A 25033-nucleotide genomic window follows, 5' to 3' on the forward strand; every position below is an offset into this window, starting at 1 on the left:
ACCACTAGATAGTTATCTAACATGTAGACTAGGGGAAAACCACTAGATAGTTATCTAACATGTAGACTAGGGGAAAACCACTAGATAGTTATCTAACATGTAGACTATGGGAAAACCACTAGATAGTTATCTAACATGTAGACTAGGGGAAAACCACTAGATAGTTATCTAACATGTAGACTAGGGGAAAACCACTAGATAGTTATCTAACATGTAGACTATGGGAAAACCACTAGATAGTTATCTAACATGTAGACTAGGGGAAAACCACTAGATAATTATCTAACATGTAGACTAGGGGAAAACCACTAGATAATTATCTAACATGTAGACTATGGGAAAACCACTAGATAGTTATCTAACATGTAGACTAGGGGAAAACCACTAGATAGTTATCTAACATGTAGACTAGGGGAAAACCACTAGATAGTTATCTAACATGTAGACTAGGGGTAAACCACTAGATAGTTATCTAACATGTAGACTAGGGGAAAACCACTAGATAGTTATCTAACATGTAGACTAGGGGAAAACCACTAGATAGTTATCTAACATGTAGACTATGGGAAAACCACTAGATAGTTATCTAACATGTAGACTAGGGGAAAACCACTAGATAGTTATCTAACATGTAGACTAGGGGAAAACCACTAGATAGTTATCTAACATGTAGACTAGGGGAAAACCACTAGATAGTTATCTAACATGTAGACTAGGGGAAAACCACTAGATAGTTATCTAACATGTAGACTAGGGGAAAACCACTAGATAGTTATCTAACATGTAGACTAGGGGAAAACCACTAGATAGTTATCTAACATGTAGACTAGGGGAAAACCACTAGATAGTTATCTAACATGTAGACTAGGGGAAAACCACTAGATAGTTATCTAACATGTAGACTAGGGGAAAACCACTAGATAGTTATCTAACATGTAGACTAGGGGAAAACCACTAGATAGTTATCTAACATGTAGACTAGGGGAAAACCACTAGATAGTTATCTAACATGTAGACTAGGGGAAAACCACTAGATAGTTATCTAACATGTAGACTAGGGGTAAACCACTAGATAGTTATCTAACATGTAGACTAGGGGAAAACCACTAGATAATTATCGAACATGTAGACTAGGGGAAAACCACTAGATAATTATCGAACATGTAGACTAGGGGAAAACCACTAGATAATTATCTAACATGTCTGGTCCACACATTTTTCCACATTTGTGTTTTTTCCTCAGAAATGAGCTTATGGGTACCTTCATGTGTGTGTAAAATATTACTGTTCTCAAAAAATATATATTCATAGATTTCAAATCAAATCAATCAAATATGTCACATGTTTTGTAACAACCGGTGTCGACTAACAGTGAAACTGACGGGTCCATTTCCAACAATGCAAAGATAAAGTTAGTAATATTAAATATTTTAGATCTGTATTAAAATGGGTTTGGTTGCAAAATCACTATATTATTTAGCTGGAATGGAATGTTCGTATCCTGTATATTTGACTGTGATAATGTGACACACACACTCACACAAACTACACACACATACACACACTCACACAAACTACACACACATACATAAACTACACACTCACACAGAAGAAATAAACCCCATGGGGTCAAAGTCCAACTACTACATCAAACTTTCAATTCCTGGTCGTGGTGTGAACTCACAAGAGTACCTTAAATATTTAATCACTTTATCAAAGAATCCATTGTGCAACAAGCTGGTGGGTGCTGTTGTTTAAGGACTATGAGGTGGTCCAGAAGTTAACCAGGCAGAAATCGCTACAACAAAAGGCCAGCTGAGACGCTGAGGGACACCCCAGCCTCCAACCCTAACCTCCAGCCTCCAGCCTCCAGCCCTAACCTCCAGCCCCAGCCTCAGCCCTAACCTCCAGCCCTAACCTCCAGCCCCAGCCTCCAACCCTAACCTCCAGCCCTAACCTCCAGCACCAGCCTCTAGCCCTAACCTCCAGCCCTAACCTCCAGCCCCAGCCCCAGCCTCTAGCCCTAACCTCCAGCCCTAACCTTCAGCCCCACCCTTTAGCCCAAGCCTCCAGCCCTAACCTCCAGCCCCAGCCCCAGCCTCTAGCCCTAACCTCCAGCCCTAACCTCCAGCCCCAACCTCCAGCCCTAACCTCCAGCCCTAACCTCCAGCCATAGCCTCCAGCCCAGCCTCCCCTAGTTTCTGCTGCTTGTATAAAGGCATCACATTGACACACAATAGCTTATTAATGAGCATTAAAATATTAACAGGTTTACAAGGTACAAGGTGGCTGGCCTATTTTTCAGCATAGTGTGTCACCCCACAGTATCAGGTGATCTCATCAGACAGAACACCGTATCAGGTGATCTCATCAGACAGAACACCGTATCAGGTGATCTCATCAGACAGAACACCGTATCAGGTGATCTCATCAGACAGAACACCGTATCAGGTGATCTCATCAGACAGAACACCGTATCAGGTGATCTCATCAGACAGAACACCGTATCAGGTGATCTCATCAGACAGAACACCGTATCAGGTGATCTCATCAGACAGAACACAGTATCAGGTGATCTCATCAGACAGAACACAGTATCAGGTGATCTCATCAGACAGAACAATAGAAAGCTAATCACCTGGCCCAAAACATAGTTGGACAATTAGTCCCAAGCCTATGGTTCTGGATCCCAGAGAGCCAAGCCTATGGTTCTGGATCCCAGAGAGCCAAGCCTATGGTTCTGGATCCCAGAGAGCCAAGCCTATGGTTCTGGATCCCAGAGAGCCAAGCCTATGGTTCTGGATCCCAGAGAGCCAAGCCTATGGTTCTGGATCCCAGAGAGCCAAGCCTATGGTTCTGGATCCCAGAGAGCCAAGCCTCCAGCGGGTGAATAGATTAATGGAGGACCCAGGGCTGTGGCAGAGCACCGTGGCAGCAGAGCACCGTGGCAGCAGAGCACCGTGGTGGCAGAGCACCGTGGCAGCAGAGCACCGTGGCGGCAGAGCACCGTGCCCGGTTTAGGGATGATTACATTCTCTTGGCTCCTGACTTTCATCTGTAATTTGTTTCTCCCAGCGGCGGAGGGTTAGGGAGGTTAAATCCTTCACAAAATGAAAGCAGTTCCTTTACTAGCAGCTGTTCAGCTCTTCGCTTCTATGGCTATATCCAACAATCTATTGCACCTCTCCGCTTCTATGGCTATATCCAACAATCTATTGCACCTCTCCGCTTCTATGGCTATATCCAACAATCTATTCTATGGCTATATCCAACAATCTATTCTATGGCTATATCCAACAACCTATTTGCACCTCAAATAGCAACACTTTTGAACATTATCATAACTATAGAGCTGATACACACATTGTCGAACATTATCATAACAATAACGAGAGTCAGTGACCCCGCTATGTTTGCCTGACCCTCAGGCCTTCTCTTTAGGATGGCTGGGTATGACAACACAGTCTAATCACCTGGGGCGGCAGGTAACTTAGTGGTTAAGAGCGTTGTGCCAGTAACCGAAAGGTCGCTGGTTCTAATACCCGAGACGAATAGGTGAAAAATCTGTTGATGTGCCCTTGAGCAAGGCACTTAACCCTAATTGCTCATGTAAGTCGCTCTGGATAAGAGCGTCTGCTAAATGACTAAAATGTAATGTAATCACACACACAGACAGACTGACCACCATGCTAATGCCTCTACCTGAAGAGCTCACAGTAGCCCTACTGCACTACATGAAGCTTTGAGATGTACACTACTGGTCAAAAGATTTACAACACCTACTCATTAAAGTAATGATGGACTGTCGTTTCTCTTTGCTTACTTGAGCTGTTCTTGCCATAATATGGACTTGGTATTTTACCAAATAGGGCTATCTTCTGTATACCACCCCTACCTTGTCACAACACAACTGATTGGCTCAAACGCACTAAGAAGGAAAGAAATTACACAAATTAACTTTTAATTGAAATGCATTCCAGGTGACTACCTCATGAAGCTGGTTGAGATAATGCCAAGAGGGTGCAAAGCTGTCATCAAGGCAAAGGGTGGCTATTTGAAGTATCTCAAATATAAAATATATTTTGATTTGTTAAACACTTTTTTGGTTACTACATGATTGCATATGTGTTATTTCATAGTTGTGATGTCTTCACTATTATTCTACAATGTAGAAAATAGTACAAAATAAAGAAAAACCCTGGAATGAGTAGGTGTGTCCAAACGTCTGACTGGTACTGTATATTCTCTGCAGAACTCTGGAGGAGGAGGCAGACAGCAACACAGGATCTTGATGTTCTGCCCATGACAGGGACCAGAGACACACTCAGGGTTTGGATGAAAATGTCCTTGAAGCTGAGTGAGCAGAACAGAGCGGAATGAGGAGGAAGTAACGGGAGGGATTAGAACTGTTGGCGGGATTAAACCTGGGGGCGGGGCTGCTTGGGGCGGGGGAGGCGGCCAGAGTTCCCAAGGGTTCTCAGTGGGACGATGGAGGGAGAGATAGAGGGATGATTGGATGGATGGATGAAGAGAGAGGAGGGAGAGGATGGATGGAGGGATGATTGGATGGATGGAGAGGTGGGTGAGGAGGGATGGATGGATGGATGAAGAGAGAGGAGGGATGGATGGATGATTGGATGGATGAAGAGAGAGGAGGTAGGGATGGATGGATGTAGAGAGAGGAAGGAGAGGATGGATGGATGAAGGGAGAGGAGAGTGAGGAGGGAGAGGAGGAGGGATGGAGAGGAGGAAGAGGATGGATAGAATAGGTAACAGGCCAGAGCCTACAGTGATTACAGCTTCACCCTTATGTGTGTACTGTCTCTGAACATTGTGCATCAGCGGCATGGATGCTGTGTACAGAGACTGAGACTGCTGTCTGTCTGTCTGTCCATCTCCCATCACAACTCCACCTTTCTTTCCTCATCTCTTTGTTTTGGAAAACCACCACATTAACTATAACTAATGAAGGCCCATTTCACTGCTCCTGCCCTGAGAGAGAGAGAGAGGTGTCTGATAAAGGGATCAAATGAACATCCCTGACCTTCAGTGAGAGGAGAGAAGAGGAGAGGGGAGAGGAAAGGGGAGGGGAGAGAAGAAAGGGGAGAGGAGCTATGAATGAATGGTGGAGGAAGCAGCTGATAAGAAATGAGAAGAGTGGAATAGTGTCCCATGGTGGGAGGGCATCCCCAGTCCAAGAGGGAGAGGTGGAGGAGGGGGAAGAGGTGGAGACAGGGAGAATGAGAGGAAGACAGAGAAGGAAAGGATGACAGAGAGAAGACAGAGAGAAGGAGAGGAAGATAGAGAGAATGAGAGAAGACAGAGAGAAGGATATGAAGGCAGAGAGAAGGATAGGAAGGCAGAGAGAAGGATAGGAAGGCAGAGAGAAGGATAGGAAGGCAGAGAGAAGAATAGGAGACAGAGAGAAGGAGAGGAAGACAGGGAGAAGGATAGGAAGGCAGAGAGAAGGATAGGAAGGCAGAGAGAAGGATAGGAAGGCAGAGAGAAGGAGAGGAGACAGAGAGAAGGAGAGGAGACAGAGAGAAGGATAGGAAGGCAGAGAGAAGGATAGGAGACAGAGAGAAGGAGAGGAGACAGAGAGAAGGAGAGGAGACAGAGAGAAGGAGAGGAAGGCAGAGAGAAGGATAGGAAGGCAGAGAGAAGGGAAGACAGAGAGAAGGAGAGGAGACAGAGAGAAGGAGAGGAAGACCGAATGTTTCTCTTGATTTACAGGTCATTCAGAAAGTATTCAGACCCCTTGACTTTTTCCACATTTTGTTACGTTACAGCCTTATTCTAAAATGGATGAAATTGTTTGTTTTTCTTCATCAATCTACACACAATACCCCGTAATGACAAAGCGAAAACAGGTTTTTAGAAAGTTTTGCAAACAAAACAAAAAAAACATTTACATAAGTATTCAGACCCTTTAATCAGTTCTTAGTTGAAGCACCTTTGGCAGCGATTACAGCCTTGAGTCTTCTTGGGTATGACGCTACAAGCTTGGCACACCTGTATTTGGGGAGTTTCTCCCATTCTTCTCTGCAGATCCTCTCAAGCTCTGTCAGGTTGGATGGGGAGCGTCGCTGCAAAGCTATTTTCTGGTCTCTCCAGAGATGTTCGATCGGGTTCAAGTCCGGGCTCTGGCTGGGCCACTCAAGGACATTCAGAGACTTGTCCCAAAGCCACTCCTGCGTTGTCTTGGCTGTGTGCTTAGGGTCGTTGTCCTGTTGGAAGGTGAACCTTCGCCCCAGTCTGAGGTCATGAGCGCTCCGGAGCAGTCTTTCATCAAGGATCTCTCTGTACTTTTCTCTGTTCATCTTTCCCTCGATATGATAATAATATCTCTATAGAAATAATAATAATAATAATAATAATAATATGCCATTTAGCAGACGCTTTTATCCAAAGCGACTTACAGTCAGTCATGTGTGCATACATTTTTGCGTATGGGTGGTCCCGGGGATCGAACCCACTACCCTGGCGTTACAAGCGCCGTGCTCTACCAATTGAGCTACAAAGACCTGATAATAATATCTCTATAGAAAGAGACCTGACAGAGACAGATAGGGTGCCATTGAAACACTACTACTAGCTCCATACAAATTCAGATCAGGACTGGGAGCTAGTGTCATTACTCAATAATATCTCTGAGCTGTTTTTATGACAGATAGTATCTCTATTTGGAGTGTTAGTCAACAATTGCTGAATGTGACAGATTATCTGGCCAATCTCAGAGTTTTAATCATTTTTATACCTGATTAAAGATTTAGGATCATCACTACAGGGTCAGAGAGGATAGGATCGTCACTACAGGATCAGAGAGGATAGGATCGTCACTACAGGGTCAGAGAGGATAGGATCGTCACTACAGGGTCAGAGAGGATAGGATCGTCACTACAGGGTCAGAGAGGATAGGATCGTCACTACAGGGTCAGAGAGGATAGGATCGTCACTACAGGGTCAGAGAGGATAGGATCGTCACTACAGGGTCAGAGAGGATAGGATCGTCACTACAGGGTCAGAGAGGATAGGATCGTCACTACAGGGTCAGAGAGGATAGGATCGTCACTACAGGGTCAGAGAGGATAGGATCGTCACTACAGGGCCAGAGAGGACGTTTAGGAGATAAAAGGGTTCATCAGTCTTACAGTGGAACATATGGTCTCCATGGGCCACAGACTATGGGGAGGGGAGGGGATGTCGCTGTGACTATGTAACCCTTCATGGGGAGGGGATGTCGCTGTGACTATGTAACCCTTCATGGGGAGGGGATGTCGCTGTGACTATGTAACCCTTCATGGGGAGGGGATGTCGCCGTGACTATGTAACCCTTCATGGGGAGGGGATGTCGCCGTGACTATGTAACCCTTCATGGGGAGGGGATGTCGCCGTGACTATGTAACCCTTCATGGGGAGGGGATGTCGCCGTGACTATGTAACCCTTCATGGGGAGGGGATGTCGCCGTGACTATGTAACCCTTCATGGGGAGGGGATGTCGCCGTGACTATGTAACCCTTCATGGGGAGGGGATGTCGCCGTGACTATGTAACCCTTCATGGGGAGGGGATGTCGCCGTGACTATGTAACCCTTCATGGGGAGGGGATGTCGCCGTGACTATGTAACCCTTCATGGGGAGGGGATGTCGCCGTGACTATGTAACCCTTCATGGGGAGGGGATGTCGCCGTGACTATGTAACCCTTCATGGGGAGGGGATGTCGCCGTGACTATGTAACCCTTCATGGGGAGGGGATGTCGCCGTGACTATGTAACCCTTCATGGGGGAGGGGATGTCGCCGTGACTATGTAACCCTTCATGGGGAGGGGATGTCGCCGTGACTATGTAACCCTTCATGGGGAGGGGATGTCGCCGTGACTATGTAACCCTTCATGGGGAGGGGATGTCGCCGTGACTATGTAACCCTTCATGGGGAGGGGATGTCGCCGTGACTATGTAACCCTTCATGGGGAGGGGATGTCGCCGTGACTATGTAACCCTTCATGGGGAGGGGATGTCGCCGTGACTATGTAACCCTTCATGGGGAGGGGATGTCGCCGTGACTATGTAACCCTTCATGGGGAGGGGATGTCGCCGTGACTATGTAACCCTTCATGGGGAGGGGATGTCGCCGTGACTATGTAACCCTTCATGGGGAGGGGATGTCGCCGTGACTATGTAACCCTTCATGGGGGAGGGGATGTCGCCGTGACTATGTAACCCCTTCATGGGGAGGGGATGTCGCCGTGACTATGTAACCCTTCATGGGGAGGGGATGTCGCCGTGACTATGTAACCCTTCATGGGGAGGGGATGTCGCCGTGACTATGTAACCCTTCATGGGGAGGGGGATGTCGCCGTGACTATGTAACCCTTCATGGGGAGGGGATGTCGCCGTGACTATGTAACCCTTCATGGGGAGGGGATGTCGCCGTGACTATGTAACCCTTCATGGGGAGGGGATGTCGCCGTGACTATGTAACCCTTCATGGGGAGGGGATGTCGCCGTGACTATGTAACCCTTCATGGGGAGGGGATGTCGCCGTGACTATGTAACCCTTCATGGGGAGGGGGATGTCGCCGTGACTATGTAACCCTTCATGGGGGAGGGGATGTCGCCGTGACTATGTAACCCTTCATGGGGAGGGGATGTCGCCGTGACTATGTAACCCTTCATGGGGAGGGGATGTCGCTGTGACTATGTAACCCTTCATGGGGAGGGGATGTCGCTGTGACTATGCAACCCTTCATGGGGAGGGGATGTCGCTGTGACTATGCAACCCTTCATGGGGAGGGGATGTCGCTGTGACTATGCAACCCTTCATGGGGAGGGGATGTCGCTGTGACTATGCAACCCTTCATGGGGAGGGGATGTCGCTGTGACTATGCAACCCTTCATGGGGAGGGGATGTCGCCGTGACTATGCAACCCTTCATGGGGAGGGGATGTCGCCGTGACTATGCAACCCTTCATGGGGAGGGGATGTCGCCGTGACTATGTAACCCTTCATGGGGAGGGGATGTCGCCGTGACTATGTAACCCTTCGTGGGGAGGGGATGTCGCCGTGACTATGTAACCCTTCATGGGGAGGGGATGTCGCCGTGACTATGTAACCCTTCATGGGGAGGGGATGTCGCCGTGACTATGTAACCCTTCATGGGGAGGGGATGTCGCCGTGACTATGTAACCCTTCATGGGGAGGGGATGTCGCCGTGACTATGTAACCCTTCATGGGGAGGGGATGTCGCCGTGACTATGTAACCCTTCATGGGGAGGGGATGTCGCTGTGACTATGTAACCCTTCATGGGGAGGGGATGTCGCCGTGCTGTCATCAGCTAATTATCCCTATTGCCAGAGAGACACTCAGTTTAATTCATGAGCCCAAAATTAACATAACAAATAATGTACTTAAGTCTTAACAATTCCAAGAGTTCATAAGTGATGTTGTGACTAAACGACGCTGCTGAGCCTGAGAGGAGCAAGTAGCCTATCGGTTAGAGAGGCCAACCAGCAACCGCAGGGTAGCCAGTTTGAATCCCGAGTCTGACGGGAAAAAATCTGTTGGGAAGTGAGGTGGCAACCGGAGGATTGCTGGTATCAAATCCTAGACGTCATTGCCTGCCGTTGTGCCCTTGAGCAAGGCACGTAACCCCTCTCAACAACATAGTATGTCAGTCCCCTGCTCCAACCTGTCTACAGTATGTACACTAGGTGTCTTTCAGAGGGGATAAAGCACAAATCACATTTCAGTTGTGTACAATTGATGAATAAAGTGATGTTACTCTTCTCTAAGCCATGGAACAGGAAGTCAGTACAGCAGGAAGTCAGATCTCTTCATAGTTGACAGAAAGATGACATAAACCAGGGCATAAGTGGAGGTTATATCTGATTGGGTACTGTAGCTGGTGCTCCTCCCTCCCTCCAGTGGAGGTTATATCTGATTGGGTACTGTAGCTGGTGCTCCTCCCTCCCTCCAGTGGAGGTTATATCTGATTGGGTACTGTAGCTGGTGCGCCTCCCTCCCTCCCTCCTCCTCTCTCTCCAGGGCAGAACATCAGAGATATTACAGGAATGCAGCTCAATAGTTGGGACCCAGGGTTAGGGAGTTCTCTCTCTGTGTGAGTGTGTCCTCCACATCTGGACCTGGGCCAGTGCTGTGTGTTGTGTTGAGCGGAGCTCCTATTACCTGACCCCTGACCTCTGATCATATCTCATACTGCCTGTCAGTCCCAGGACTCCCTTCTAAGACTCTCTGCCCTGCTGTGTGCTACAGCTTTTTACAGCGTCCAGGACTAAAGGACCAATAACACACACTGTGGGAGAAATACCCAGTCTAACCCTAACCCAGTCTAACCCAGTCTAACTCTAACCCAGTCTAACCCAGTCTAACTCTAACCCAGTCTAACTCTAACCCAGTCTAACCCAGTCTAACCCTAACCCAGTCTAACCCAGTCTAACTCTAACCCAGTCCAACCCAGTCTAACCCTAACCCAGTCTAACTCTAACCCAGTCTAACCCAGTCTAACTCTAACCCAGTCTAACCCAGTCTAACCCTAACCCAGTCTAACTCTAACTCCACACATCTGATCCAGCTGATGTCATCAGGAGGTAGTGTTTCTCAGGGCTCATGGATGGGTCTGCTGATGACGGCATTCTGAGTTTAGGCTGTTAGTGTAACAGTGTTGCTTCCGACCCTCTCCTCGCCCCTACCTGGGCTTGAACCAGGGACCCTCTGCACACATCGACAACAGTCACCCTCGAAGCACCGTTACCCGTCGCTCCACAAAAGCCGCGGCCCTTGCCTCAATTACCTCGACTAACCGGTGCCCCCACACATTGACTCTGTACCGGTACCCCCTGTGTATAGCCTCCCTACTGTTATTTCCCATTGACTCTGTACCGGTACCCCCTGTATATAGCCTCCCTACTGTTATTTCCCATTGACTCTGTACCGGTACCCCCTGTATATAGCCTCCCTACTGTTATTTCCCATTGACTCTGTACCGGCACCCCCTGTATATAGCCTCCCTACTGTTATTTCCCATTGACTCTGTACCGGTACCCCCTGTATATAGCCTCCCTACTGTTATTTCACATTGACTCGGTACCGGTACCCCCTGTATATAGCCTCCCTACTGTTATTACACATTGACTCTGTACCGGTACCCCCCTGTATATAGCCTCCCTACTGTTATTACACATTGACTCTGTACCGGTACCCCCCTGTATATAGCCTCCCTACTGTTATTACACATTGACTCTGTACCGGTACCCCCTGTATATAGCCTCCCTACTGTTATTTCCCATTGACTCTGTACCGGTACCCCCCTGTATATAGCCTCCCTACTGTTATTACACATTGACTCTGTACCGGTACCCCCTGTATATAGCCTCCCTACTGTTATTTCACATTGACTCGGTACCGGTACCCCCTGTATATAGCCTCCCTACTGTTATTACACATTGACTCTGTACCGGTACCCCCCTGTATATAGCCTCCCTACTGTTATTTCCCATTGACTCTGCACCGGTACCCCCTGTATATAGCCTCCCTACTGTTATTACACATTGACTCTGTACCGGTACCCCCCTGTATATAGCCTCCCTACTGTTATTACACATTGACTCTGTACCGGTACCCCCTGTATATAGCCTCCCTACTGTTATTTCCCATTGACTCTGTACCGGTACCCCCTGTATATAGCCTCCCTACTGTTATTACACATTGACTCTGTACCGGTACCCCCCTGTATATAGCCTCCCTACTGTTATTACACATTGACTCTGTACCGGTACCCCCCTGTATATAGCCTCCCTACTGTTATTACACATTGACTCTGTACCGGTACCCCCTGTATATAGCCTCCCTACTGTTATTTTATTTTACTGCTGCTCTTTAATAATTTTTACTTAACACTTTTTTTTTCTTAAAACTGCATTGTTGGTTAAGGGCTTGTCAGTAAGCATTTCACTGTAAGGTCTACACCAGAGCAGGCTATCAAACTGAAGGGTCGCCTTAACGCAGAATCATTTGTTTTTCAGGAAAAAATACAAAAATGCATAAGTAATATCTTTTCATAAGTAATATCTTTTCATAAGTAATATCTTTTCATAAGTAATATCTTGCTGCATTTTGTAACCGCAGATCTAAAAGCTTCTTCTGCCTGTTTATATCAAAACGCATTTCATTACCGAACGTCACCTTCACAGAGTCTTGTCCCGCTGCTAAACGGACTTAAATATACTTAAGTATCAAACCAGTACCAGTACACTACCCTGTCTTATGGTCTGGTGACAGCTGGGGTAGTGTCCTGTCTAATGGTCTGGTGACAGCTGGGGTAGTGTCCTGTCTAATGGTCTGGTGACAGCTGGGGTAGTGTCCTGTCTAATGGTCTGGTGACAGCTGGGGTAGTGTCCTGTCTAATGGTCTGGTAACAGCTGGGGTAGTGTCCTGTCTAATGGTCTGGTAACAGCTGGGGGTAGTGTCCTGTCTAATGGTCTGGTAACAGCTGGGGTAGTGTCCTGTCTAATGGTCTGGTGACAGCTGGGGTAGTGTCCTGTCTAATGGTCTGGTGACAGCTGGGATAGTGTCCTGTCTAATGGTCTGGTAACAGCTGGGGTAGTGTCCTGTCTAATGGTCTGGTGACAGCTGGGGTAGTGTCCTGTCTAATGGTCTGGTAACAGCTGGGGTAGTGTCCTGTCTAATGGTCTGGTGACAGCTGGGGGTAGTGTCCTGTCTAATGGTCTGGTAACAGCTGGGGTAGTGTCCTGTCTAATGGTCTGGTAACAGCTGGGGTAGTGTCCTGTCTAATGTTCTGGTGACAGCTGGGGTAGTGTCCTGTCTAATGGTCTGGTGACAGCTGGGGTAGTGTCCTGTCTAATGTTCTGGTGACAGCTGGGGTAGTGTCCTGTCTAATGGTCTGGTGACAGCTGGGGTAGTGTCCTGTCTAATGGTCTGGTAACAGCTGGGGTAGTGTCCTGTCTAATGGTCTGGTGACAGCTGGGGTAGTGTCCGGTCTAATGGTCTGGTGACAGCTGGGGTAGTGTCCTGTCTAATGGTCTGGTGACAGCTGGGGTAGTGTCCTGTCTAATGGTCTGGTAACAGCTGGGGTAGTGTCCTGTCTAATGGTCTGGTGACAGCTGGGGTAGTGTCCTGTCTAATGGTCTGGTAACAGCTGGGGGTAGTGTCCTGTCTAATGGTCTGGTGACAGCTGGGGTAGTGTCCTGTCTAATGGTCTGGTGACAGCTGGGGTAGTGTCCTGTCTAATGGTCTGGTGACAGCTGGGGTAGTGTCCTGTCTAATGGTCTGGTGACAGCTGGGGTAGTGTCCTGTCTAATGGTCTGGTAACAGCTGGGGTAGTGTCCTGTCTAATGGTCTGGTGACAGCTGGGGTAGTGTCCTGTCTAATGGTCTGGTGACAGCTGGGGTAGTGTCCTGTCTAATGGTCTGGTAACAGCTGGGGTAGTGTCCTGTCTAATGTTCTGGTGACAGCTGGGGTAGTGTCCTGTCTAATGGTCTGGTGACAGCTGGGGTAGTGTCCTGTCTAATGGTCTGGTAACAGCTGGGGTAGTGTCCTGTCTAATGTTCTGGTGACAGCTGGGGTAGTGTCCTGTCTAATGGTCTGGTGACAGCTGGGGTAGTGTCCTGTCTAATGGTCTGGTAACAGCTGGGGTAGTGTCCTGTCTAATGGTCTGGTGACAGCTGGGGTAGTGTCCTGTCTAATGGTCTGGTGACAGCTGGGGTAGTGTCCTGTCTAATGGTCTGGTGACAGCTGGGGTAGTGTCCTGTCTAATGGTCTGGTAACAGCTGGGGTAGTGTCCTGTCTAATGGTCTGGTGACAGCTGGGGTAGTGTCCTGTCTAATGGTCTGGTGACAGCTGGGGTAGTGTCCTGTCTAATGGTCTGGTGACAGCTGGTGTAGTGTCCTGTCTAATGGTCTGGTGACAGCTGGGGTAGTGTCCTGTCTAATGGTCTGGTGACAGCTGGGGTAGTGTCCTGTCTAATGGTCTGGTGACAGCTGGGGTAGTGTCCTGTCTAATGGTCTGGTAACAGCTGGGGTAGTGTCCTGTCTAATGGTCTGGTGACAGCTGGGGTAGTGTCCTGTCTAATGGTCTGGTGACAGCTGGGGTAGTGTCCTGTCTAATGGTCTGGTGACAGCTGGGGTAGTGTCCTGTCTAATGGTCTGGTAACAGCTGGGGTAGTGTCCTGTCTAATGGTCTGGTGACAGCTGGGGTAGTGTCCTGTCTAATGGTCTGGTGACAGCTGGGGTAGTGTCCTGTCTAATGGTCTGGTAACAGCTGGGGTAGTGTCCTGTCTAATGTTCTGGTGACAGCTGGGGTAGTGTCCTGTCTAATGGTCTGGTGACAGCTGGGGTAGTGTCCTGTCTAATGGTCTGGTAACAGCTGGGGTAGTGTCCTGTCTAATGTTCTGGTGACAGCTGGGGTAGTGTCCTGTCTAATGGTCTGGTGACAGCTGGGGTAGTGTCCTGTCTAATGGTCTGGTAACAGCTGGGGTAGTGTCCTGTCTAATGGTCTGGTGACAGCTGGGGTAGTGTCCTGTCTAATGGTCTGGTGACAGCTGGGGTAGTGTCCTGTCTAATGGTCTGGTAACAGCTGGGGTAGTGTCCTGTCTAATGGTCTGGTAACAGCTGGGGTAGTGTCCTGTCTAATGGTCTGGTAACAGCTGGGGTAGTGTCCTGTCTAATGGTCTGGTGACAGCTGGGACGGTGTCTGTCGGAGCTTCAGTCTGCCTTCATTACTTTGCAGAAAGCCTTTGTTGAACTGAAATTGGTACTTAATGCAGGTAAAACAAAGTATATGTTACTCTCTGAATCACGTAAAAATGTATCTGATGAATTATACATCAAGAAAGAAAACCAAATAATGTTGCTCAAACAGAAAGGGCAACTAACAAAGAGTCACTGACAACAACCAAAACTAAACAGGTGGGGTTTTAGGAGGGGTTCTGAAAGACGCTCATGGGGGGGTCCACTGGAAGCTGACTAACAACAACAACTGGGCCCTAAAAGACACCCACCATGACACCCACTACATTTACCAAGAAGAGGCTAACAAAATTAAAACCCACACCAAACTTAAAGACAGGAAGCAAACTAAAAAGGTGGAGCAAAACGAAATCAGATAAAGGATTGTTAGTCTAGAAATCAAATAGGGAGAGACAACTAAAGGTGTTAACCCTCCATCTATCAAGGCAACTGGAGCACTGGGCCAGACACTGTTAAATAGCACCTGGGCCAGACACTGTTAAATAGCACCTGGGCCAGACACTGTTAAATAGCACCTGGGCCAGACACTGTTAAATAGCACCTGGGCCAGCACAGGTGAAACACCTTCCCATCAAACCAGACGACCAACCAGCAGAGGTGTAACATATACTGACTAACGAGGTGACACCAATCGGATCGGTGCGCCCTACATGCTAACGTGCTAATGTGTTAACGTCTAACCTCGAAACATAAATGGAAAAACAAAAACCTGTAACATTATTGATGTATATAGTGAATATTGATGTATATATTGTTGTGTATAGTGTATATATTGATGTGTATAGTGTATACTGATGTGTATATTGATGTGTATAGTGTATATTGATGTGTATATTGATGTGTATAGTGTATATTGATGTATATATTGATGTGTATAGTGTATATTGATGTATATATTGATGTGTATAGTGTATATTGATGTATATATTGATGTGTATAGTGATGTGTATAGTGTATATTGATGTGTATATAGTGATGTGTATATTGATCTATATATTGATGTGTATAGTGTATAGTGATGTGTATATAGTGATGTGTATATTGATGTATATATGTTTGTGTATAGTGATGTATATATTGATGTATATAGTATATAGTGATGTGTATATTGATGTCTATTTTATATAGTGATGTGTATATTGATGTATATATTGATGTTTATAGTGTATATTGATGTGTATATTGATGGGTATAGTGAATATTGATAGTGCTTTCATCACGCAGGGGCTGGAAGGTTATAGGGGATGCTAAGGGCTGGGTAAGGGGTAGAGGGATGGGGTGGAAGGTTATAGGGGATGCTAAGGGCTGGGTAAGGGGTGGAGGGATGGGGTGGAAGGTTATAGGGGATGCTAAGGGCTGGGTAAGGGGTGGAGGGATGGGGTGGAAAGTTATAGGGGATGCTAAGGGCTGGGTAAGGGGTAGAGGGATGGGGTGGAAGGTTATAGGGGATGCTAAGGGCTGGGTAAGGGGTAGAGGGATGGGGTGGAAGGTTATAGGGGATGCTAAGGGCTGGGTAAGGGGTGGAGGGATGGGGTGGAAGGTTATAGGGGATGCTAAGGGCTGGGTAAGGGGTAGAGGGATGGGGTGGAAGGTTATAGGGGATGCTAAGGGCTGGGTAAGGGGTGGAGGGATGGGGTGGAAGGTTATAGGGGATGCTAAGGGCTGGGTAAGGGGTAGAGGGATGGGGTGGAAGGTTAGAATGGGATGCTAAGTGCTGGGTAAGGGGTAGAGGGATGGGGTGGAAGGTTATAGGGGATGCTAAGGGCTGGGTAAGGGGTGGAGGGATGGGGTGGAAGGTTATAGGGGATGCTAAGGGCTGGGTAAGGGGTAGAGGGATGGGGTGGAAGGTTAGAGGGGATGCTAAGGGCTGGGTAAGGGGTAGAGGGATGGGGTGGAAGGTTATAGGGGATGCTAAGGGCTGGGTAAGGGGTGGAGGGATGGGGTGGAAGGTTATAGGGGATGCTAAGGGCTGGGTAAGGGGTGGAGGGATGGGGTGGAAGGTTATAGGGGATGCTAAGGGCTGGGTAAGGGGTAGAGGGATGGGGTGGAAGGTTAGAATGGGATGCTAAGTGCTGGGTAAGGGGTAGAGGGATGGGGTGGAAGGTTATAGGGGATGCTAAGGGCTGGGTAAGGGGTGGAGGGATGGGGTGGAAGGTTATAGGGGATGCTAAGGGCTGGGTAAGGGGTAGAGGGATGGGGTGGAAGGTTATAGGGGATGCTAAGGGCTGGGTAAGGGGTAGAGGGATGGGGTGGAAGGTTATAGGGGATGCTAAGGGCTGGGTAAGGGGTAGAGGGATGGGGTGGAAGGTTATAGGGGATGCTAAGGGCTGGGTAAGGGGTGGAGGGATGGGGTGGAAGGTTATAGGGGATGCTAAGGGCTGGGTAAGGGGTGGAGGGATGGGGTGGAAGGTTAGAGGGGATGCTAAGGGCTGGGTAAGGGGTGGAGGGATGGGGTGGAAGGTTATAGGGGATGCTAAGGGCTGGGTAAGGGGTAGAGGGATGGGGTGGAAGGTTATAGGGGATGCGAAGGGCTGGGTAAGGGGTGGAGGGATGGGGTGGAAGGTTATAGGGGATGCTAAGGGCTGGGTAAGGGGTGGAGGGATGGGGTGGAAGGTTAGAGGGGATGCTAAGGGCTGGGTAAGGGGTGGAGGGATGGGGTGGAAGGTTATAGGGGATGCTAAGGGCTGGGTAAGGGTGGAGGGATGGAGTGGAAGGTTATAGGGGATGCTAAGGGCTGGGTAAGGGGTGGAGGGATGGGGTGGAAGGTTAGAGGGGATGCTAAGGGCTGGGTAAGGGGTGGAGGGATGGGGTGGAAGGTTAGAGGGGATGCTAAGGGCTGGGTAAGGGGTAGAGGGATGGGGTGGAAGGTTATAGGGGATGCTAAGGGCTGGGTAAGGGGTAGAGGGATGGGGTGGAAGGTTATAGGGGATGCTAAGGGCTGGGTAAGGGGTGGAAGGTTATAGGGGATGCTAAGGGCTGGGTAAGGGGTGGAGGGATGGGGTGGAAGTTTATAGGGGATGCGAAGGGCTGGGTAAGGGGTAGAGGGATGGGGTGGAAGGTTAGAATGGGATGCTAAGTGCTGGGTAAGGGGTAGAGGGATGGGGTGGAAGGTTATAGGGGATGCTAAGGGCTGGGTAAGGGGTGGAGGGATGGGGTGGAAGTTTATAGGGGATGCTAAGGGCTGGGTAAGGGGTAGAGGGATGGGGTGGAAGGTTAGAATGGGATGCTAAGTGCTGGGTAAGGGGTGGAGGGATGGGGTGGAAGGTTATAGGGGATGCTAAGGGCTGGGTAAGGGGTAGAGGGATGGGGTGGAAGGTTATAGGGGATGCTAAGGGCTGGGTAAGGGGTGGAGGGATGGGGTGGAAGGTTAGAGGGGATGCTAAGTGCTGGGTAAGGGGTGGAGGGATGGGGTGGAAGGTTATAGGGGATGCTAAGGGCTGGGTAAGGGGTAGAGGGATGGGGTGGAAGGTTATAGGGGATGCTAAGGGCTGGGTAAGGGGGTAGAGGGATGGGGTGGAAGGTTATAGGGGATGCTAAGGGCTGGGTAAGGGGTGGAGGGATGGGGTGGAAGGTTATAGGGGATGCTAAGGGCTGGGTAAGGGGTGGAGGGATGGGGTGGAAGGTTATAGGGGATGCTAAGGGCTGGGTAAGGGGTAGAGGGATGGGGTGGAAGGTTATAGGGGATGCTAAGGGCTGGGTAAGGGGTAGAGGGATGGGGTGGAAGGTTAGAATGGGATGCTAAGGGCTGGGTAAGGGGTGGAGGGATGGGGTGGAAGGTTAGAGGGGATGCTAAGGGCTGGGTAAGGGGTGGAGGGATGGGGTGGAAGGTTATAGGGGATGCTAAGGGCTGGGTAAGGGGTGGAGGGATGGGGTGGAAGGTTATAGGGGATGCTAAGGGCTGGGTAAGGGGTGGAGGGATGGGGTGGAAGGTTATAGGGGATGCTAAGGGCTGGGTAAGGGGTAGAGGGATGGGGTGGAAGGTTAGAGGGGGATGCTAAGGGCTGGGTAAGGGGTGGAGGGATGGGGTGGAAGGTTAGAGGGGATGCTAAGGGCTGGGTAAGGGGTGGAGGGATGGGGTGGAAGGTTATAGGGGATGCTAAGGGCTGGGTAAGGGGTGGAGGGATGGGGTGGAAGGTTATAGGGGATGCTAAGGGCTGGGTAAGGGGTAGAGGGATGGGGTGGAAGGTTATAGGGGATGCTAAGGGGCTGGGTAAGGGGTAGAGGGATGGGGTGGAAGGTTATAGGGGATGCTAAGGGGTGGGTAAGGGGTAGAGGGATGGGGTGGAAGGTTATAGGGGATGCTAAGGGCTGGGTAAGGGGTGGAGGGATGGGGTGGAAGGTTATAGGGGATGCTAAGGGCTGGGTAAGGGGTGGAGGGATGGGGTGGAAGGTTATAGGGGATGCTAAGGGCTGGGTAAGGGGTGGAGGGATGGGGTGGAAGGTTAGAATGGGATGCTAAGGGCTGGGTAAGGGGTGGAGGGATGGGGTGGAAGGTTATAGGGGATGCTAAGTGCTGGGTAAGGGGTAGAGGGATGGGGTGGAAGGTTATAGGGGATGCTAAGGGCTGGGTAAGGGGTGGAGGGATGGGGTGGAAGGTTATAGGGGATGCTAAGGGCTGGGTAAGGGGTGGAGGGATGGGGTGGAAGTTTATAGGGGATGCTAAGGGCTGGGTAAGGGTAGAGGGATGGGGTGGAAGGTTATAGGGGATGCTAAGGGCTGGGTAAGGGGTAGAGGGATGGGGTGGAAGGTTATAGGGGATGCTAAGGGCTGGGTAAGGGGTAGAGGGATGGGGTGGAAGGTTATAGGGGATGCTAAGGGCTGGGTAAGGGGTAGAGGGATGGGGTGGAAGGTTATAGGGGATGCTAAGTGCTGGGTAAGGGGTAGAGGGATGGGGTGGAAGGTTAGAATGGGACGACGAGTGAGAAGGGAGGAGTTTAACAATAGCGCCCTAGTAGTTCAGGGGTCATGAAGACATCACAGGGGTCGTGAGTGTGTACTTAGACATGACACATCACACCCTGGCAGGAAATGCGTAGGAAACAGAGATCAGGACACGTGCTTTTGTCAGGGTTCAAAGGGTAGACTTCAGACACATTATCTCTGTGTTTCCCGTGTGGGGCTGGGCGGTCTCCATTCATGCTTAGTGACATAGCTAGGCTTATGCCCGTACGAGTCATAGGTAACAGGGTATTAGAAGGGTGATGTCTTCATACACAATGGGATAGACTGCCTGGTCTATGGTCTGATGAGATCAACAGGGCTGGACTTAAGATAGGGGGCTCCTCCTTGTGCGTTAAACAACAGAGATTTAGAACTGTGTAACATGTGGAACTGTAGTAAGTCCCAAGGACAGACAGTCCAGCTGCATCCTGCGGTCGATCTATCCCAGCCCAGAGCAGAGCTCAGCGGTCGAGCTATCCCAGCCCAGAGCAGAGCTCAGCGGTCGAGCTATCCCAGCCCAGAGCAGAGCTCAGCGTGCCTATTGTGTCTGGCTGCTATTAATACTAGGCTATAACACATATCCTGCTGCATAAAGTACTGTAAACCATATAGTAGCGTCTCACCCTTTACTAGCGAAATAACCCATTATTGTTTGTTTTTTCATCTGCAGCAGGAGAGGACCGCTATAAAGACAATACAATCCGCCACCCAAAAACCTACGCGACATGAAAAGTGCTCACTGCTCGTAAACATGTAACAAAGACGCTCCCGGCTCCTGCAGTCACTTTGGAATAAAACAACTTTTCAGAGCTGCTACAATGCCTCAAAAGACTTTGTTTAGACTTGTATCTTACCTCTACAAAGAAAGAATCCATTTCAAAGAAATGATCCTCCACAAAACTCTTGTAATCTTAGATTCCAGGTCCCACAGTAGCGCTGAGGAGGAAGATGTATTTCCAGATGCTTTCCACCCGCGAGCTGACGTCAATATGAGAGAAGTTCCATTTGCACTCTTTCTTCTCAAAACGGGAATCCAGACCAAGTAAACCACGAATTCCAATTAACGTCCCAGTAAAAAAGCAGTTGTTAACGGGATTGAAAACCCCTCCGTGTGGGATAGGGCGCAGCCGCGTCCCGCTAACCCCTATGGATGAGGAAGGCACATAGAGCTCTGTCACTGGAGGCGGAGCTTGAAGAGGTGGACCATGGAGCACGCCCTTATTGGAACAATGTAACAGCAGTATCTACTGCACTGATGATGATGATGATGATGATGAATTTGTTATCATCACTTTAATTGATAGTATTAGTAGTTTAGTAGGTTGTAGTTCTATACAGTAGTAGTTCTTATGTTTTCAATAACATCACACTAAAATACATGTAAAAAGGTCCTGATTGCTGAAGCATATGTTGTTCTAGCTCAGAGGTCAGGGGTCAGGGGTCAGGGATATCCAGGGTCAGGGTTATCCAGGGTCAGGGTTATCCAGGGTCAGGGTTATCCAGGGTCAGGGTTATCCAGGGTCAGGGTTATCCAGGGTCAGGGTTATCCAGGGTCAGGGTTATCCAGGGTCAGGGTTATCCAGTCAGGGATATCCAGGGTCAGGGTTATCCAGTCAGGGATATCCAGGGTCAGGGTTATCCAGGGTCAGGGATATCCAGGGTCAGGGTTATCCAGGGTCAGGGTTATCCAGGGTCAGGGTTATCCAGGGTCAGGGTTATCCAGGGTCAGGGTTATCCAGGGTCAGGGTTATCCAGTCAGGGTTATCCAGGGTCAGGGATATCCAGTCAGGGATATCCAGGGTCAGGGTTATCCAGGGTCAGGGTTATCCAGGGTCAGGGTTATCCAGGGTCAGGGTTATCCAGGGTCAGGGTTATCCAGTCAGGGATATCCAGGGTCAGGGTTATCCAGGGTCAGGGTTATCCAGGGTCAGGGTTATCCAGGGTCAGGGATATCCAGGGTCAGGGTTATCCAGGGTCAGGGTTATCCAGTCAGGGATATCCAGGGTCAGGGTTATCCAGGGTCAGGGTTATCCAGGGTCAGGGTTATCCAGTCAGGGATATCCAGGGTCAGGGATATCCAGGGTCAGGGATATCCAGTCAGGGATATCCAGGGTCAGGGTTATCCAGGGTCAGGGATATCCAGGGTCAGGGTTATCCAGGGTCAGGGTTATCCAGGGTCAGGGTTATCCAGGGTCAGGGTTATCCAGGGTCAGGGATATCCAGTCAGGGATATCCAGGGTCAGGGTTATCCAGGGTCAGGGTTATCCAGGGTCAGGGTTATCCAGGGTCAGGGTTATCCAGGGTCAGGGATATCCAGGGTCAGGGATATCCAGGGTCAGGGTTATCCAGGGTCAGGGTTATCCAGGGTCAGGGTTATCCAGGGTCAGGGTTATCCAGTCAGGGTTATCCAGGGTCAGCGTTATCCAGGGTCAGGGTTATCCAGGGTCAGGGTTATCCAGGGTCAGCGTTATCCAGGGTCAGGGTTATCCAGGGTCAGGGTTATCCAGTCAGGGTTATCCAGGGTCAGGGTTATCCAGGGTCAGCGTTATCCAGGGTCAGGGTTATCCAGGGTCAGGGCCGCAGATGCGAAAGTGCGACATAGGTGGATACGGTGGTTGAGTCCGTGCAAAACAACCTGATGTCTCTAGCTTAAACTAACGGATTTTGATGGGGATTTTTTATTATTGTGTTACTTAGACTGACATACGGGTGTGTCAATAGACTCTTAAGGATTAATTGCATAGGCCAAGTTCCTCACTGCAGCCTCCCCATCACTAAGTGCCTAAATTGCATAGGCCAAGTTCCCCATCATGTCTGTGCTTATCCACACCTAGATCAGTCTCTGGAGGCTCCAGCACATTCATTCAGTAATCTGTATGGATCCACTGGCATCGTACTAATGTCTCTATCTCTGTGGCCCAGACTCCTGGGTCTCTGTGGGCCTAGTCCTACCATGGCAGACTCCTGGGTCTCTGTGGGCCTAGTCCTACCATGGCAGACTCCTGGGTCTCTGTGGGCCTAGTCCTACCATGGCAGACTCCTGGGTCTCTGTGGGCCTAGCCCTACCATGGCAGACTCCTGGGTCTCTGTGGGCCTAGTCCTACCATGGCAGACTCCTAGGTCTCTGTGGGCCTAGTCCTACCATGGCAGACTCCTGGGTCTCTGTGGGCCTAGTCTTAGGCCCACCATGGCAGACTCCTGGGTCTCTGTGGGCCTAGTCCTACCATGGCAGACTCCTGGGTCTCTGTGGGCCTAGTCTTAGGCCCACCATGGCAGACTCCTGGGTCTCTGTGGGCCTAGTCCTACCATGGCAGACTCCTAGGTCTCTGTGGGCCTAGTCCTACCATGGCAGACTCCTGGGTCTCTGTGGGCCTAGTCCTACCATGGCAGACTCCTGGGTCTCTGTGGGCCTAGCCCTACCATGGCAGACTCCTGGGTCTCTGTGGGCCTAGCCCTACCATGGCAGACTCCTGGGTCTCTGTGGGCCTAGCCCTACCATGGCAGACTCCTGGGTCTCTGTGGGCCTAGTCCTACCATGGTGCTGCAGCTCACATACAGCGGTTGGTTCACTGGGAACAATCAGTACTGAAGACGACAAAGGAAGATTAAACTATGATATCTTAGTGGTCAGTGCAGAATTTGTGGTTTTGATATTCGTTTTGGATAAGAACTATAAACTAAAGGGAAAGAATGAATATCAGGAAAAGGCTTAGTGTAGTTTCAGTCAAGTCTAAACAGCAGCATTTTGATCCAGTTATTACCAGACGCAATATAGCATGCCTAGCCATCAGGAGAGATGTGCCACTAGAACATATGGTTTCTCTGTTGCAACGGTATCCTCACGTTAACCAGGTTTAATCTGTTATCCTCACGTTAACCAGGTTTAATCTGTTATCCTCACGTTAACCAGGTTTAATCTGTTGGTTCCGAAAAGGCTTTGAGTTAATTTCCTCCTGAATCCAAGAGGATACGGGAGACAAGTGTTTTTAATCCTCTGAATAATTATGATACAAAAGTCAGTCCCATTGACTGTCCTTCCCCTGGGATCAGAAACAGAGCTAAATCCTCATAAAATAAATATAATAATGACGTGAATGACTTCCAGATGAGCCACGTGAACAATGTGAATAAATGTCCTTATTTGGACCATAATGATTGGAGGATGTCTTCCTTTTGAAAGAACAAATGAAGACGAACTGTATGTCTGCAGTGGGGCTGAAGACGACCTGGGTCGACCTGTATGTCTGCAGTGGGGCTGAAGACGACCTGGGTCGACCTGTGTGTCTGCAGTGGGGCTGAAGACGACCTGGGTCGACCTGTGTGTCTGCAGTGGGGCTGAAGACGACCTGGGTCGACCTGTGTGTCTGCAGTGGGGCTGAAGACGACCTGGGTCGACCTGTGTGTCTGCTGTGGGGCTGAAGACGACCTGGGTCGACCTGTGTGTCTGCAGTGGGGCTGAAGACGACCTGGGTCGACCTGTGTGTCTGCAGTGGGGCTGAAGATCGACCTGGGTCGACCTGTGTGTCTGCAGTGGGGCTGAAGACGACCTGGGTCGACCTGTGTGTCTGCAGTGGGGCTGAAGACGACCTGGGTCGACCTGTGTGTCTGCAGTGGGGCTGAAGACGACCTGGGGTCGACCTGTGTGTCTGCAGTGGGGCTGAAGACGACCTGGGGTCGACCTGTGTGTCTGCAGTGGGGCTGAAGACGACCTGGGTCGACCTGTGTGTCTGCAGTGGGGCTGAAGACGACCTGGGTCGACCTGTGTGTCTGCTGTGGGGCTGAAGACGACCTGGGTCGACCTGTGTCTGCAGTGGGGCTGAAGACGACCTGGGTCGACCTGTGTGTCTGCAGTGGGGCTGAAGACGACCTGGGGTCGACCTGTGTGTCTGCTGTGGGGCTGAAGACGACCTGGGTCGACCTGTGTGTCTGCAGTGGGGCTGAAGACGACCTGGGTCGACCTGTGTGTCTGCAGTGGGGCTGAAGACGACCTGGGTCGACCTGTGTGTCTGCAGTGGGGCTGAAGACGACCTGGGTCGACCTGTGTGTCTGCAGTGGGGCTGAAGATCGACCTGGGTCGACCTGTGTGTCTGCAGTGGGGCTGAAGACGACCTGGGTCGACCTGTGTGTCTGCTGTGGGGCTGAAGACGACCTGGGGTCGACCTGTGTGTCTGCAGTGGGGCTGAAGACGACCTGGGTCGACCTGTGTGTCTGCAGTGGGGCTGAAGACGACCTGGGTCGACCTGTGTGTCTGCAGTGGGGCTGAAGACGACCTGGGTCGACCTGTGTGTCTGCAGTGGGGCTGAAGAC

At 49.9% G+C, this 25033-nt stretch overlaps 1 protein-coding gene across 1 annotated transcript in view; it reads right to left on the reverse strand.

Moving 5' to 3' along the window:
- Positions 1-20856, reverse strand: part of LOC121556643 (unconventional myosin-X-like) — a 294837-nt gene extending 273981 nt beyond the window's left edge. Inside the window, exon 1 of the mRNA XM_045206479.1 lies at positions 20581-20856. Coding sequence (XP_045062414.1) covers positions 20581-20601 — 21 coding nt within the window. The 5' untranslated portion in view covers positions 20602-20856. The remainder of the gene's footprint in view (positions 1-20580) is intronic.
- Positions 20857-25033: the final 4177 nt, after the last annotated feature.

The sequence above is a fragment of the Coregonus clupeaformis genome, chromosome 23 (assembly GCF_020615455.1).
Source record: "Coregonus clupeaformis isolate EN_2021a chromosome 23, ASM2061545v1, whole genome shotgun sequence".
Lineage (NCBI taxonomy): Eukaryota > Metazoa > Chordata > Actinopteri > Salmoniformes > Salmonidae > Coregonus > Coregonus clupeaformis.